This window comes from Bubalus kerabau, chromosome 2, assembly GCF_029407905.1.
Source record: "Bubalus kerabau isolate K-KA32 ecotype Philippines breed swamp buffalo chromosome 2, PCC_UOA_SB_1v2, whole genome shotgun sequence".
Lineage (NCBI taxonomy): Eukaryota > Metazoa > Chordata > Mammalia > Artiodactyla > Bovidae > Bubalus > Bubalus kerabau.
Window position 1 is genome coordinate 200,562,843 of NC_073625.1, and position 15,673 is coordinate 200,578,515.

The window sequence follows — 15,673 nt, forward strand, 5'->3', positions numbered from 1 at the left end:
TCATTATAACAAACACCATTTGCAAAAATAAATCTGTAGCCTTGATACTGACAGTGAATTTTATTTTCCAATCCTCAGATACTGATTTCCGAAGTGCATGCATGCTAAGTCGCTTCAGTCATGTCCGACTCTTTGCAACTCCAGGGACTGTAGCCCGCCAGGCTCCTCTGCCCATAATTTCCCAGGCAAGAATACTGGAGTGGGTTGCCATTCCCTTCTCCAGAGGATCTTCCTGACCCAGGGATCGAACCCATGCCTTTTATATCTCCTGCATTTGTAGGCAGGTTCTTTACCACTAGCACCACCTAGGAAGCCCCGATTTCTTACAGATCTCTCAAATTCAGCATAGCCGAAACACAGTCATCCGTTCTGAAAACCTGCTAATCCTCATCTTTCCTTTCTAGGTCAGACAGACAACCCGGGCGCTCGGCTCTCCCAGCTGGGGCACACTGCGCACTTCCTGTTCTCCCTCACCCGTTTGGTTCCCCCCGGACCCTGGTCATAACCTTTCATCGGATTTCCTCGCTCCAGTCCAGTCTGCCTCTAGTCTGCTCCACACTGCAGCCAGAGGAGCCCGAGACCGCCGGCACCGCTGCTCCGCCCCTTGCAGTGGCTTCCTGCCACCTCCAGGGTCAGGATTCTCCTCAGGATCTCATTCTTGCCTTCCTCACTCTCACAACCTGCGCGTCACTCTCCCTTTGCACTCTCAGGAAACCAGGCAGCTTGTGAACACACACACACGCACAACCCCCCATGAAGCTGCCTCTCCCGAGCTTCTCCGTTCACGCTGCAGACCCCTCATCTCACTCACCTACAGCATTTTCCCCGGTCACACGGCCTGCCCAGAGGGGAGCCTGCGCCTCTCCTGACCTCTCCTGCTGCCTTCGTGCCTCCACTGCAGGACCAGAAACCTCAGTCTTCAACCAACCACGTTCTCCTCGACTTTGTCCCACGAGCTCCTACTGTTACCAGGCCTACTAGTGAATGTTTCCCACTAGTTGGTGAGCTTCCTCAGGACGGGGCAGTGCCCCTTAAATACTTCCAAGTAGTCATCCTAGTTTTAGGAGATCTCACCCACTGTTACGGATTTAAACAAGCAAATTAAAATGACTAGGACTTTATATTTAAATAAGCAACTTCATTACCCCTACTTTTTTTCACTTGTGTCTATGTGTTCTATAAGGTCTTAAAAAGACAAGGGTTTCAGCTGTCCCAAATTGCCAAGTTTTTTGAAATTAATTTTTAAAAGCAGATCTTAGGATAGGAAACATGGTGATTAAAACTATGGTTGTGATATACAAGAGTTAAGGAAAGAGTAAGTATTTAGTTAAGACTACAGAAAATCAGAATAGATTCCAATAGTTGCTGGCTTGAAAAATTCTGTGAAAATATTATCCAAAAGTAATTTTTTAAATAAAGGAGGTTTCTCATTCCTTTTGTTTTTCATGTAGTCTGTTCAGTCACTCAGTTGTTCATGTCTGAATCTTTGTGACCCCATGGATTACAGCATGCCAGGCCTCCCTGTCCATCACCAACTTGTGGAGCTTACTCAAACTCACGTCCATTGAGTCGGTGATGCCATCCAACCATCTCATCCTCTGTTGTCCCCTTCTCCTCCTGCCCTCAATCTTTCCCAGCATCAGGGTCTTTTCCAATGAGTCAGTTCTTTGCATCAGATGGGCAAGGACTGGAGCTTCAGCTTCAGCATCAGCCCTTCCAGTGAGCACCCAGGGCTGGTGTCCTTGTTTTTCATTACTTGCGCTTTATAAAAACCATACTATTTTTCAGTGGGAGATAGCATTAAATATCCTAAAATCTATCTAAACATTCTCCTCTACTTCCCAGATTATTTCCTCTTATGATTTCCATGTTCTTACTCAGAAAGAAAGAATTTTCTACTTTGTATGTCAAAACCCAAACTATTTGACCTTCAAGGCACAGAATAAAATTACAAGTTTTGGATAAAATGTGGTGCTCCTGTCATTTATTCATTCAAGTAATTTGGGAGGAATTTTAAAAGTATAATCTAGAATTTAAAGAATATTATTAGTTTTACCAGAGGGATAACAACAGCATCTGGCACAACTGAAATCTAATGAATAAATAGAGAACCACACAGTAATTTAACAGTCAAGATTATGAATGGCTCCAAACAGTTTATGTTCTTCTGACAAAGTCCCACTCTTACAGTAGTTTTTTATTTCCTACTTTATCATTGCTCTGTGCAAACATTCCTAATTACATTTTGGCTTACCAATCTGGTTTTGTGAACTCTTCCTTTTGAAAAGGAAAACAATTTGAAGTATTCTGAAATTTAAAACATGCTCTGTTTTCTCTTCAAGCTGAGGATTATCGGACTATTCCAAAGGGGCAGGCCCAGGTTTTCCAGCTAGGCAAGCACCCGAAGGTAGATCCTGTGAGACAGGAATACATCTGCCACTGGGCGCTCCCCCGAGAAATACGTCTGGTCAAAATTTAACTAAGAAGTTAGAGTATCTTTAAATGCAATATTTATTTTTTATTGGCAAGTTGTTGATACTATAAAAACAGCTCTCATCTTCTGATAAATATTCTTGAATACTCTCTACCTGTCAGAAGGTGGAGCTCTAAACATATCTGAAACACTGGCTTTTTCTATGTGTGCTTCACAAATGTGTGTGATGACGAGATCAAAGCAGGAGGAAAGTCTTTAGAAAAATGGTTCTGAAGAATATTCCAATTCTCTCAGGATAAAATTACCCACATCCGATACATACATGTTAACTCATAAAAATATACTTAGTATGTTCCTCTGAAACTTCCAATATACTGCCTATGATAAAAATGTAGGCATGGTAATTCAAAATAAAAGATAAAGTACATTTAAGAGACACACTTTACAAACTCAGGACCGCTGAACTGCACGCTGGCACGGCCATTAGCACTTACAAGCATCTCGGATGTAGAGCAACATGGCCACGAAGACGTAGTCAACCAAAGTCAGGGTGAGGCCGTCGGCGAACAGGGCGTCCCAGACCACCAGCAGGTCCTGCAGCGGGAACTCTCGGCCGAACAGCAGCCGCACCCACCGTCTGTGGGAAACAAAAGCCGAATTCAGGAGGCAGTACTGTTGAGAGCAATATAAAGAGGAATCATCTTCTCCTGTAGCTGTGAAAAAATCATAATTTTTAACTGATCACACCGAGCAAATATTATATATAAAATTATAATACAGTAAAGTCCAAGTGTTAGGCTTTCAAATGCATTTTGTAATTTTATAATGAGGCCACACTCATTAAACTTTATTCCTATAGGTATACAACACAAGTACAATATTTGAAAAGGGTAGAAATCTTTCGTATGCATTAGAAATCATAAATCTCAAAAAGGCAAGGAGAAAAATGAATGTAGTCTGATAGTTACCTCATTTGTAAGGTTATGAATTAAATAATAATGTCCAAAATTTTGTATCACTAATGACTTTTGTTAACTAGACTTTTTCAAGTGGTCATATGACAAATTACTATAGTCAAACAGAAAACTGCATTCTGACATATCACTCCTATGTAAAAATATTCATTTTAAAATTAAATGTGAAAAAAAAGACAGATGCTTTTTGTCGAGCATAGACAGTTATCTCAAATGAAACATATAATGATACTTGATTTTTAACTTCAGAATAACTTATCAAGGAGGTTATCTTTCTAGGAGTATTATTTCAAAACACAGTCACTTCTATGGCCAGGAGAATGGACACGGATGCTACAGAGCAGACACGAGAAGCTAACAAGAATATCAAACAAGGTCTGTCTGTAATTATATATCATAAATAGTAACACTTTAGACTTTGACCAAATGCTAGGCCATTGATATCTAATTCTTATAAGAAAATTAAAACAATTCACTTGATATATTTTTATCCATTTACTTCTAATTTTATATGCAAGGCTATAATTCCTTTACTCAAGCCTTTCTCTAGGTGCTTAAGCTAGAAATCTATGTGATTCTATCGCACAACAAAGACTCAAAAATTCTAAATTTCTAGTACCAAGAAATAGCACAGAATAGGGGACATTCTTTAAAAATTAGTTCAGAGATTACCTCTTTGCAAAATTCAAAACCAAATATAACCATCTGTGAGGTTAAAGTAAGGCCAAAAAAAAAAAAAAAATCAGATACTACTTTTTTCAGGGAGTATTACATTTAAGGAGGAATCAAAAAGCTGTGACAAAATAGTGTATAATAACACATACGTATCACAGTTTATTAAGAACCATATGATCAAATACTTGAATTCCTTTATTCATATTACCAAATTAATCAACAGAAAAATTAAATTATATTTTCAACTACGTCTTAAATTATGTTACTCAATTTTTCAGGAAGGAAATTTAATGCCTAAGTGACATCAGCATTTAAAAAACGTTACAGAATTGCTTACAATTTTTATCTACCTTTTAATTCTTACCCCACTGTTAATATGAAAGGTTGCTAACACAAAATGTGTATGTGTATTTTGTCTAGTATGCCCATGTTTATGTGGCTTAGAATAAAACAGTATTTCTACACACACTTCTAATTCTTTTAAATTACAAATGCTAATATTTACTATTTTAAGAAGTACCAAAATATCCCTAAATTACACAGGTTGCTCTTAATTAAAAACAATTGCTTTTGCAAAGAGTGTTGGTGGAACCAATGGGCAAAGAATGGGCAAAGCAAAAAAACGCCTAGATTGAACCACACGGTGGGCCTGTTTAAGGGGCCTTTAAGCTGCTAACTGCAGCAGCCATTTAGAGCCTGGCCTCAGCTCTCCAACGGGCACGACTGAAGAACAGCCCACCAATGCAACAAACTGTGAGGACCTCATGCAGAGCACGGCGACCACAGCTGGGAACAGGGTGTTGTATAACTGAGATTTGCTGAGAGAGAAAGAACTTAAATGTTCTCACCAATAATGATAATAATAAAGATAAACATGTGAGGTGATGGCTGTGTTAATTCCGTTTCACAACATGCACCTACATCAAATCACAGTGATGTATGCTACGTGCATACAATTATATCTCAATACAACTGGAAATAGAAGTAAATAAATAAACTTGAGAATGATCTTGGTTTGATGGATAGGTAAATGTTGGCACTTTGATAATTACATATTCTGACATTAAAGTGACTCCTCCTGGTTTCAAATCCAGATGCCAGCATGGAACTCACCGACAACGTAATTCTAGGCCCTGAACCTGCCCTCTTCCTGCCTGGAACTGACTTCCATGCTTCCCTTATTTGAATAAGCCCATGGTAACTCCTGCTGCAATTTCCCCAGAGACACTGCTGCTGTGAGGCCTTATGTGGAGGACCCTTTTTTCCTGTGTGTTTTTCCTGTTATCTCCTACTGAAAGTAAAATGCCTTTTGAAAAAAAGGTGATGTATCCTATTACAAAAAACATCCTTTGTCAAAAAAAAAGAAAAAGAACTAATAAAGGTTAATACACGCCACAAAAATGCAATGCCATCTTTCCCCCTGTTCCTTTAAGTTCAAATTCCTTTCATTTTCTCAGGGACAATCACATCTTTGGTTTCATCATGGATAATGCAGAGAAGACAAAGGAGCCTACTTCTCAGAAATAATATATAGTCTTACTATTTTTATGACAAAATGCTCAGTTACTGCCCAAACCTCCCGTCTTGCCGCGTGCCTGCCGTTCCGGGTTGCACGAGCCTAGCTTTGGAACCCACTCTGCTGCGAGACACGTGGACAGCCGCCACCGCAGTGTGGTCGGGCGGGGGACTCAGACACCCAGCAGTCGAGTGAATAACACACCTTCAAAACCACAGCACACAAGTCTGCAGTGCTTCTATATTTAATGTGGAACCTGTGATGTGCCCCTTTATAAATGTTTTACGTTGCTTTATTTTTTAAGTTTCACCTTGCCAAGTACACTGGTGAATAATTCCAGGGCAAGGACCATATTCGGTGTATGTGTGTGTATGAGAGAGACAGACAAATGCAGAGAGAGCCAGAGAGCTCTTTGTAAGAGAACATTTTGCTTAGTGATTTACATGTTCAGCAAGATCTTTGTTAAACTCAGTGTAATGCCACCTGTCACGCTACCTAGAAGCAAAGGTGTAGCTAAACTGGAAATACAGCGCTGATCTTGTTAGTGGCAGCATAAAAATAATCCAGGAAGTGGGGGAAACCCGGAAACACAGAAGGAAAGAATTAATTAGTATATGCCTAGCATGTTTCTTTTATCAGGTTGGCCAAAAAATTTGTTCAGTTTTTCTGTACAATGTTATGAAAAATCCAAAGGAACATTTTGACCAAGCCACTTCCCCGGTGATGCAATGGTAGAGAATCTGCCTACCAATGCAGGAGACACAGCTTCGATCCCTGGGTGGGAAGATTTCCTGGAGTAGGAAACGGCAACTCGCTCCAGTATTCTCGCCTGAAAAATTCCATGGACACAGGAGTCTGGCAGGCTACACACAGTCCATGGGATCACAAAGAGTTGGACACAACTGAGCAACTAAACACAATATGTAAGACTCTCAGTGGGTTGTACATGTAAGGATATTAAATTAAAGCAAAATATAGTTTCCTCTATTTAATATGCACTTCTAGGAAAATTAAGGCCAAATTCTCACGATATTTAAGAAGTCCTAGTATGACTAATGGAATGCTTTGGGAGCAACAATGATATTATCAATAATTTAATCACTTTTATCCCAACTAGATTTAGTTCATACATATATTCACCACACAAAACTTCCTGTGCTATTTTGGGCTTTCTTCATTGAGCTTAAAAGCCAAGAAAAAAAAAAATCTTTATGGAGTGAGTTACCAGTAGAAAGTATTTCAGTGTGCTTTTGTATTCTTAGAAAGGAAAACGTACTCTAAGAAATGAGGTCTTGTAAAGACGTCACTCCTAAAATTAACATGCTTTTATTGCAGTTAAAAATATTTAGCGAGAGTTTAAGTTACACATAAGGGTAGCATTAAACTTTGTTTTAACTTCAGTTTAATTGCTTGATCCTGTTAGTCTTGAGTTATGTACATCACACCTACAGATCGCAATGCTCGTAACCATGTAGGTTTTATCACTTGTGTTAATACAATGATTCATATTTTACCAGACGTACTTAGTAATTAAAATCTACACAAACCAAAAAGACCATCTGATGTATTAAATTTAATAATAAACCACCCGAAGACAGGACAGTCTCTATGTCTGTACTCATGCAACACTACTCTCATTTTTAAATTTCTGTGTAATTAAGCTGCTATTCCCTCGGGATCAGTAACTCCTGATGGTGTTATTGCTGACTGAATGACCCATGGAAACACCAAGAAAAAAACATTTTTTACTGATCAGCTTATGAAAATGACCAGTTTGAGGTTTGGAAAAACAGCCTTGCTCCAACATGGCTGTGGTGGGTTATGTATGCAGAAAGCAATCAGTATACTAAATCTTCAATTTTTTTTTTTCTTCCGAGATACAGGTACAGACACCTCAGAAGAACAAATAAAATGGAAAATGTATATTCAATTTAATGTAACAAACATTATTAATAGGGCATCTTAAGTAACCTGTGATCATGAAAGGATAGCACTGGATAAGCATATAAGAACACAAAAGCACAGTTAGATTTTTGCTTAATGATATTAATCTTGTCTTTTGCTTTTGTGCACCTGAGCTTTTCAAAGGTAACAATTTTTAAATGACTAGTGGAGAAGGAACACAGAATCCAAATTTGGTGTTTGCATCAGAGAAAAACAAAAGTAAACCAAAAGGCCCGATCTTGGCGCCTGTCATCTCCTTGGCTGAACTTAGGCTCTTCTTCTATCGGGCTCCTCTGCACTCAGTACCTTTGAATTAATTTACCTAGAGTTTTCCTTTATATCAACTCTGTGAAAGCAGTCTTAAAATCAGAATAAAAAACTGAAGTTATTATAATTAGGGTCACAAGGCATTCTTATCTAACTTCTTTGGAGAGCAAAGGTACAAAAGATGGAAGACAAAATAAATAATTTTTCTCGTTTCCCATTTATTCTAACAGCTCTGCAGAATAAATTATTAGAAGATGCCTAGCCTCTTTGCTCTTTTTTTTAACCTAGTCAAATATATCAATTTGGTCTTCTTAAAAATATTTGGGATCTGCATACATTACAGAAACATCTGAATACTTCATGTCCATCAAACCCTACTGCAAAAACACAAGAAACTGTAACTTCAAATTAATTATTATCTTTAAAGAACTCAAATCTACTTTCTAAGTGCTCCTTGTAATACATGGTTGAACCAGCTTGAATTTGGCTTTCTGGGAAAACATGTTAAACCTAACTTAATCCCCACAGAATAAGTATGTGAACTGTTCAAAGTGTATTTCTGACTTTGGGGAAAATTCCCTGTTCCTTTCAGAGGGCAGCACACAGCCCTTTATTAAGGAAGGTTTCTGTTTCCAAAAATAAGTTCCTAATAATTATCACCAGTTCTACTGTAATTTATTCTCTTTGGCAAGGGTTTGAAGCTGTTTTGTCAGAACAACTGCAATACACCCTTGGCAAAAATAGCCTGAATGGAAAGCAGAGCCTTGTGCATCCACGGTTTTCCAGGGGGACAAGATGCTCTGAAAGAGTGGGGCACAGAACAGCCACCGCGTGTCTACAGACATGCTCACGTCCGTCTTTTAGAGGCAGACCTGCCATGTGGGTTACAAGTGTGGTATTTCAAGGACTGCGGGACTCTAGGATGTACGATTTACCAGCAAGCTCAGGTGGATCTACCGAAAGACGGTCACAGGCCAACATGGCTTTAGTTCTGAGGTTAGACTGAGCTCTCACTACTGTGCGCTGCGCCCGGACTGCAGCTGGGTCCCCGCTCTGACCCGAGCGGACCCGGGGTCAAGACCCAGAGATGCCCTCCCTGCCCGGTCAGTTATTCGGGCTTCACTACAGGGGAGCCACTGGGCATCGAGAATGACTAGCAGGCCCTGCTGACCTATAGACTACAGCACGAAGAGCTGACGGACAGCTGGTGGTCGCGCTGGAGTAATTCAATTTAGGCTCTGTGAAAACTAGTGTTATTTATACTGCAAACTAATTTTACTTCTAGTAAGTCTATCAACAGGCTTTGTTCTGTCACTTTATCTCCAGGAAAGGGAGTTATGAGCGAGTCAGTGTTCTAAAAGAGCATACCGAGGCTTCCTGAAGATAATTGCTCCTGTCCTTCCTAATATGAAACTCATTAAAAAACAAAACTTATGTGACTTAATTTTTTTGAAACTGCCATAGACTGTTTCACATAGCAATAGAATCAGCCTCACTGAGTAAGTTTCCAATTTCCTCTGCTTATGCACTCATATACAGTATATCCTTGGAGGAACTGACATGAGGTATAACCCTAAGCTAGGAAATGTCAGGATCCATGGGACTCAGGAAGGAAGCTGGACCGCACACCTGCAGGCCGCTCACACATCATGAAGAGAGTCATGCTGAGCCCTTCCTCAGAGGCAGCGGTGGTGACGGTCCCATGCGACGGCCTGCCGCTGCCAGGGAGCTGTGGACACCTTCTGGAGGGTGGTTTTCTTGGACCCTCTCTTCCTTTTCCCCCACCCCCACCCCACAAGGGGCACCAACCCTGCCTGGCCCCTCAGAGGTTAAGACAAGTGCAGGACTCAGGCCTGATGTTTGCAGATTCCATATCTATCAGGCTCCACAGTCACACTGACCACAGATAATGGCACCAATAAAAAATCACAACTAAAGGATTAGTTATCACAGTTTGGTTTGGTTTCCCTTCTCTTTTTCTTTCCTTGTGATCTTGTCCAGCATATCACAAGCTCCATGGGGTTATTTGGTGTTGGACAGAGTATGACAGAGTATAGGAGTCAATCAATGTTTATTAAAATAATACGAATCGGCACTTCTTTGGTGGTCCAGTGGTTAAGAATCCACCTTTCGAAGCAGGGGACGCAGGTTTGATCCCTGGGTGGGAATCTGAGACCCTAAAAGCTGCGGGGCAACTGAGCCTGGGTGCCCCAGCCAGGGAGCTGGAGCACTGTAATGCTGAGCACTTTAGAGGCTGGGCTTCACCCGAGAACCCCACGTGCACAGCCAGAGAAAGCCCAATGCTGCAAGGAAGACCCCGTGCAGCCAAAAGCAAAAATAAAAACAAAACCAAAATTAAAATGACTCGCCCTTTCCCAGGCCCACTCTTATTAACCAGGGATCTTTTGGATCTTGAGTTTGCATCCGTGATCGCTCACAGGTTTCCCAGCTCCTCATCAGACATTCCCCTGTGCTGCTCTCATCTCTGGAGGGATCCCTGGGAACACACACTAGTGAGTGATCACACCTGGGAAGGAATTGATCAAGGCCGTCTAAGCCCGCTGGGACGCTCTCCCTTCAGTTCCTAAACTCTGGCCCCCTGCCGGCCTGCACCTTGGATGCACCGCAGCTGTGGCCTGGGGTCTGCTAGGACTCTGCCCTCAAAAGTGTGACCCCAGGACCAGACACATCACTGGGGAGCTTTCCGGAAAGGATGAAGACTCATAGGCGCCCAACACAGTGCTGCTGGATCACACTCTTCGTTTTGACAAGACTTCAGGAGATCTCTGTGTATTCTAAGCTTTGGGAGCCACAGACGAGGTGACCATTCTCGGCCTCCTATTCATTTTGCTGCCAGATGTCAGCGCTCCTAGACCCGCCATGCATTCCTGTGAAACACTGTGCTAGGAGGAGAGAAGAGGCTTAAACTGTTGGATGGCTCTTCTAATTAGAGCAATGGTCTCAAGCTTTAGCATGCATCAGACGTGCCTGGAGGGCTGAATAAAACACACCGCTAGAACCCATGCTAAAAGTCTGAGATTCTGATTCTGAGACTTAGATGGGGCCTGATCATTTGCATTCTGAACTAGCTAGTTCCCTGGAGCTGCTGACGTGGCTGATGGCAGATCACAGTGTGAGAACCACTAGGTGAGGTTCTGGTTTCTGCTCCCATTACCTGTTAATCCGGGGTGGGGGTCTTCTAGTCAGTTTACCCACCAGGTGTGGTCACTGGACCCGTGCCCACTAACCATCTAATGGCTGGGACAGGAAGCACACATAAGCCTAACCTCTCTTCACATTCCATCTCTATTAACATCTGTACCTCTTCCCCCAGAGAAAATTACTATATAAACATGATCCAATAAAAACGGGAGACACAGACAACAGGGAGAAGGAGAAGGCCTCCCGAAGGTTGGGAGAAACTGGGCCATTCTGATTTTTTTAAATTCCAAGTATACGAACAAAGCTAGTGGAGCTGATGGAATGCCAGTTGAGCTATTTCAAATCCTAAAAGATGATGCTGTGAAAGTGCTGCACTCAATATGCCAGCAAATTTGGAAAACTCAGCAGTGGCCACAGGACTGGAAATGGTCAGTTTTCATTCCAGTCCCAAAGAAAGGCAATCCCAAAGAATGCTCAAACTACCGCACAATTGCACTCATCTCACACGCTAGTAAAGTAATGCTCAAAATTCTCCAAGCCAGGCTTCAGCAATATGTGAACCATGAACTTCCAGATGTTCAAGCTGGTTTTAGAAAAGGCAAAGGAACCAGAGATCAAGTTGCCAACATCCGCTGGATCATTGAAAAAGCAAGAGAGTTCCAGAAAAACATCTATTTCTGCTTTATTGACTATGCCAAAGCCTCTGTGTGGATCACAATAAACTGTGGAAAATTCTGAAAGAGATGGGAATACCAGACCACCTGACCTGCCTCTTGAGAAACCTGTAGGTAGGTCAGGAAGGAATAGCTAGAACTTGACATGGAACAACAGACTGGTTCCAAATAGGAAAAGGAGTATGTCAAGGCTGTATATTGTCACCCTGCTTATTTAACTTATTTGCAGAGTACATCATGAGAAATGGTGGGCTGGAGGAAGCACAGGCTGGAATCAAGATTGCCGGGAGAAATATCAATAACCTCAGATATGCAGATGACACCGCCCTTAAGGAAGAATGTGAAGAACTAAAGAGCCTCTTGATAAAAGTGAACGAGGGAGAGTGCAAAAGTTGGTTTAAAGCTCAACATTCAGAAAACTAAGATCATGGCATCCAGTCCAATCACTTCATGGCAAATAGATGGGAAAGAGTAGAAACAGTGGCTGACTTAATTTTGGGGGCTCCAAAATCACTGCAGATGGTGACTGCAGCCATGAAATTAAAAGAAGCTTGCTTCTTGGAAGGAAAGGTATGACCAACCTAGACAGCATATTAAAAAGCAGAGACATTACTTTGGCAACAAAGGTCCGTATAGTCGAGGCTATGGTTTTTCCAGTGGTCATGTGTGGATGTGAGAGTTGGACTATAAAGAAAGCTGAGTGCCGAAGAATTGATGCTTTTGAACTGTGATGTTGGAAAGGACTCTTGAGAGTCCCTTGGACTGCAAGGAGATCCAACCAGTCCATCCTAAAAGGAAATCAGTCCTGAGTGTTCATTGGAAGGACTGATGTTGAAGCTGAAACTCTGATACTCTGGCCATCTGATGGGAAGGGCTGACTCATTGGAAAAGACCCTGATTCTGGGAAAGATTGAGGGCAGGAGTAGAAGGGGACGACAGAGGATGAGATGGTTGGATGGCATCACTGAGTCAATGGACATGGGTGTGGGTCAATTCTGGGAGTTGGTGATGGACAGGGAGGCCTGTCGTGCTGCAGTTCATGGGGTTGCAAAGAGTTGGACATGATTGAGTGACTGAACTGATATCAAAAGATGAAGAAAGGCCAAAACAAGACATAAACATTGTGACATTTTAAAAGTTAACATTTACAGGTCAAAGTTTTTAAAATGTATTTACTATGATGGTTACATACAATCTCAGTTGAAGGTGGAGTGAACACTCTAAGCTTGGGGTCCTCTGTGTCCAGTCCTGATCTGATGGCTCTCCCGAGTGCACTCGTGATTGGCTCTAGGGAGGTGAGACAGCTGGGAGGTGGCAAGACCCGGGGGACCAGCTAAGTGCAGAGATACAGCCCATGGTGTGTGTGGGGGTATCCAGTGCACATAGGGGGCAGAGCACCCCAGTGCCAGCAGGACCCGAAAGGCTTTCTCCTCCTCCCCATGCAGAAGCCCTGCAATACTGGGGACCTGGCTGGATGGCCATCCATTTGGTGTTTTCTGTGCTACCTGTAATCCGTTCTTACCCTAAGGTTTGGTGCTCAGACGGATCTGTCTCTAAAATAAAACATGACTTTAGAATGTTCTACCTGGAAAAATAAAGCACTAAACTCTACGAGGTGTGCTCCCCAACGGCACTATTACCACCCACAATGTCCCCGTGCAAGAGATTTCAGGATAAGGGAGTTTCCCTGGAACCTCTCCAATCTCCATGCACAGCTGAAGCAAAGGAACAGCACCAAATGAGGACAGGCAGATGCTAGTTATTCAGAGCTTGCGATAGCAAGGAATCAGCTACCATCACTTGCTTTCAGCAAAGGGTCAGAAGCAGTCAGCGCAGTGAGAAAGCTTCACAGTCACACAAAGAGAAGGCTTCACGTCTGCTGGACTGGAAGCTGGAAGGACGGCGGTGGGCTGATGAGAAGGGGAGAGTCCTCTGTGATTGATCTGGGGAGCATGCGAGCTTTCTCTAGTTGGTCCTGACTTGGCAGCAGGCAAAAACATGGGGGCTGGCAGTCCATGACCAAATCCTGACTGTTTCGGGCTTATTTCGCTGTAAAGGTGGTGGCCTGGCTTCTCACACAGCTCAGCAATATCTTGTTCTAGACTGCCTGGCTATTTCCCACTTACACATTCAGTCTTTGTATACAAACGCCCGGCTGTTGGGCCTACACCTGTGTCCAGTCTAGAATGAGCTACAGTTCCAGCTTCACAACAACCTTGTTTCCAAAGCCAGTCAAGATAGAGAGGCAGGGGCAACTGGTGCGTTGTTTGCCCCTTTACAAAATTTTATGAAAAGCACGAAATAGTGAAACAAATTCAATCCCCTATGTGATCAGAGAGGAGCTGTGGAGGCCTCTGAGGATTTAATCAAGTTTATGAACCCTCTCCTCTAAAATATACACACATCCACACACATACTCATAGGCAAGCCATTTCAGGAGTTCAGCTGATCCATGGACCTTAAATTAAGAAATCATGTTCTACATTATCATTATTTTACTTTAGAGGCTTGTATTGTCATGGAAAGTTATATTCTACTGAAAGGAATACATAGGTTCTTTGTGTCTATTTCAAGGCATCTCCTTGCATTTTAAAGGAATAGTATAGCTTCTTTCTTGAAAAGGGTCCCTGGATTAAGTGCCTGCCACTGAGGGGCTAATCTTTGTGGCTCAGCTGGTGAAACAGCCTATAATGTCAGCCCCATACTGGAAAAATGTCCACGGCTTGGCAGCACTCATCTCTGCTAAGCTGGGGGTGGAAGGGCTGGGGAGGACGCCGTGGCCAACCTTCACTGACTTCCCCTGCGGGCTCACCCCAGCCCTGATGAGACCGCAAGTCAGGCGACTATGAGAGACACCGAGAGCCTTCACTGAGCACGTGCTTCCTGAAGACCGTCAGCTGTGCAGCAGGTACTATGCTGGGCCCTGGACTCAGTGACATGCTGACAACTTTCCACCGTCAACATCCAAAGCAAACTCTGACTCCAAAGCCCCGTCAGCCTGGGTTTCCCACTGCCGCCCTGCTTCACTGCCCCTCCCCACTGAGTGTCCCCATCACCCAGGCTGTGCTCAGGGAATCCCAACTAATGGCAACATTAGCACAATATAAGTAGGAAGGTAAAAACAATTCAAAACACCACTGAGTACATTTTAAAGCCAAGTATTAATTGCTTTTGGATTATCCACCATTTGGGATTACATGTGACCTGGTTCCCACCCATTAACGCAGGTGAGTGAGGAGAGGCATGTGTCTGAATGGGGCCCAGATGTGTTCAGGGGGGCAGGGCAGACTGAGGGATTCAGCAAGGGAGGAGGGCAGTCACACTCCCCCATCCGACCCAACGGTCTGGGTGACTCCCCAACCAGAGGAAGCAAAATGTCAACAGAAGAGGGCAGAGCGGGCGGCTCCGCATGCCCCTAGCTCTCTACTGACAGCTGAAGCTCAGTGTGCAAACTTCACAGTCACCAGTGTGCCTGTGCTTACGTCTTAAAGAAGAGGAATACACCCCAAGCAAAAAAAAAAAGTTTTTTCTTATGCATGGAAGATGTTATAATTCGTAATGATTATGGCAAATATCATGCCTTATATGACTTTTTGATTTCTAGATGTACTATCGAATATATGATCTAAAAACGAGCCTTGAACTCTCCAAGAGCAATATTTCTTCGAGCGGCCTCTGGAATACATGTGGAAATGAATCACCTGTGGAGAAACTGCATGTTTCAGAGACAGGGGTTACTCTGCTCACCCTGCAGTAGAGAGTGACGGGTCTGAATGGGCGGGCAGGCAGCCAGTTGTTACAGACGCCTCAGCAGAGGCCTGCGCACGCCCCCATCAGAAACACTGCAGATGTATTCAGCTCCAAGCTCAGAGTTCCCTCTGAGGAATTTCCTATTCCTCAGGAATAGGAAATTTCATATTTCCTATTTCATATTCCTCTTGAATTCTCCTCTGTAAGTCCAAAAAGGTATCTAACCCAGATTTGTATTTTAAAAACACCTCTGCACATCTGTGTCCGAGTCACAGGA

The 15,673-nt window shown here is 42.8% G+C and overlaps 1 protein-coding gene across 15 annotated transcripts in view; it reads right to left on the reverse strand.

Annotated features, from left to right (window-relative positions):
- The window catches only part of TBC1D5 (TBC1 domain family member 5), a 590,389-nt gene that overhangs the window by 158,841 nt on the left and 415,875 nt on the right, over window positions 1–15,673 (reverse strand). For all 15 annotated transcript variants that reach the window (XM_055570013.1, XM_055570012.1, XM_055570015.1 and 12 more), the window contains one exon: window positions 2,929–3,071. In XM_055570013.1, coding sequence (XP_055425988.1) covers window positions 2,929–3,071 — 143 coding nt within the window. The remainder of the gene's footprint in view (window positions 1–2,928; window positions 3,072–15,673) is intronic.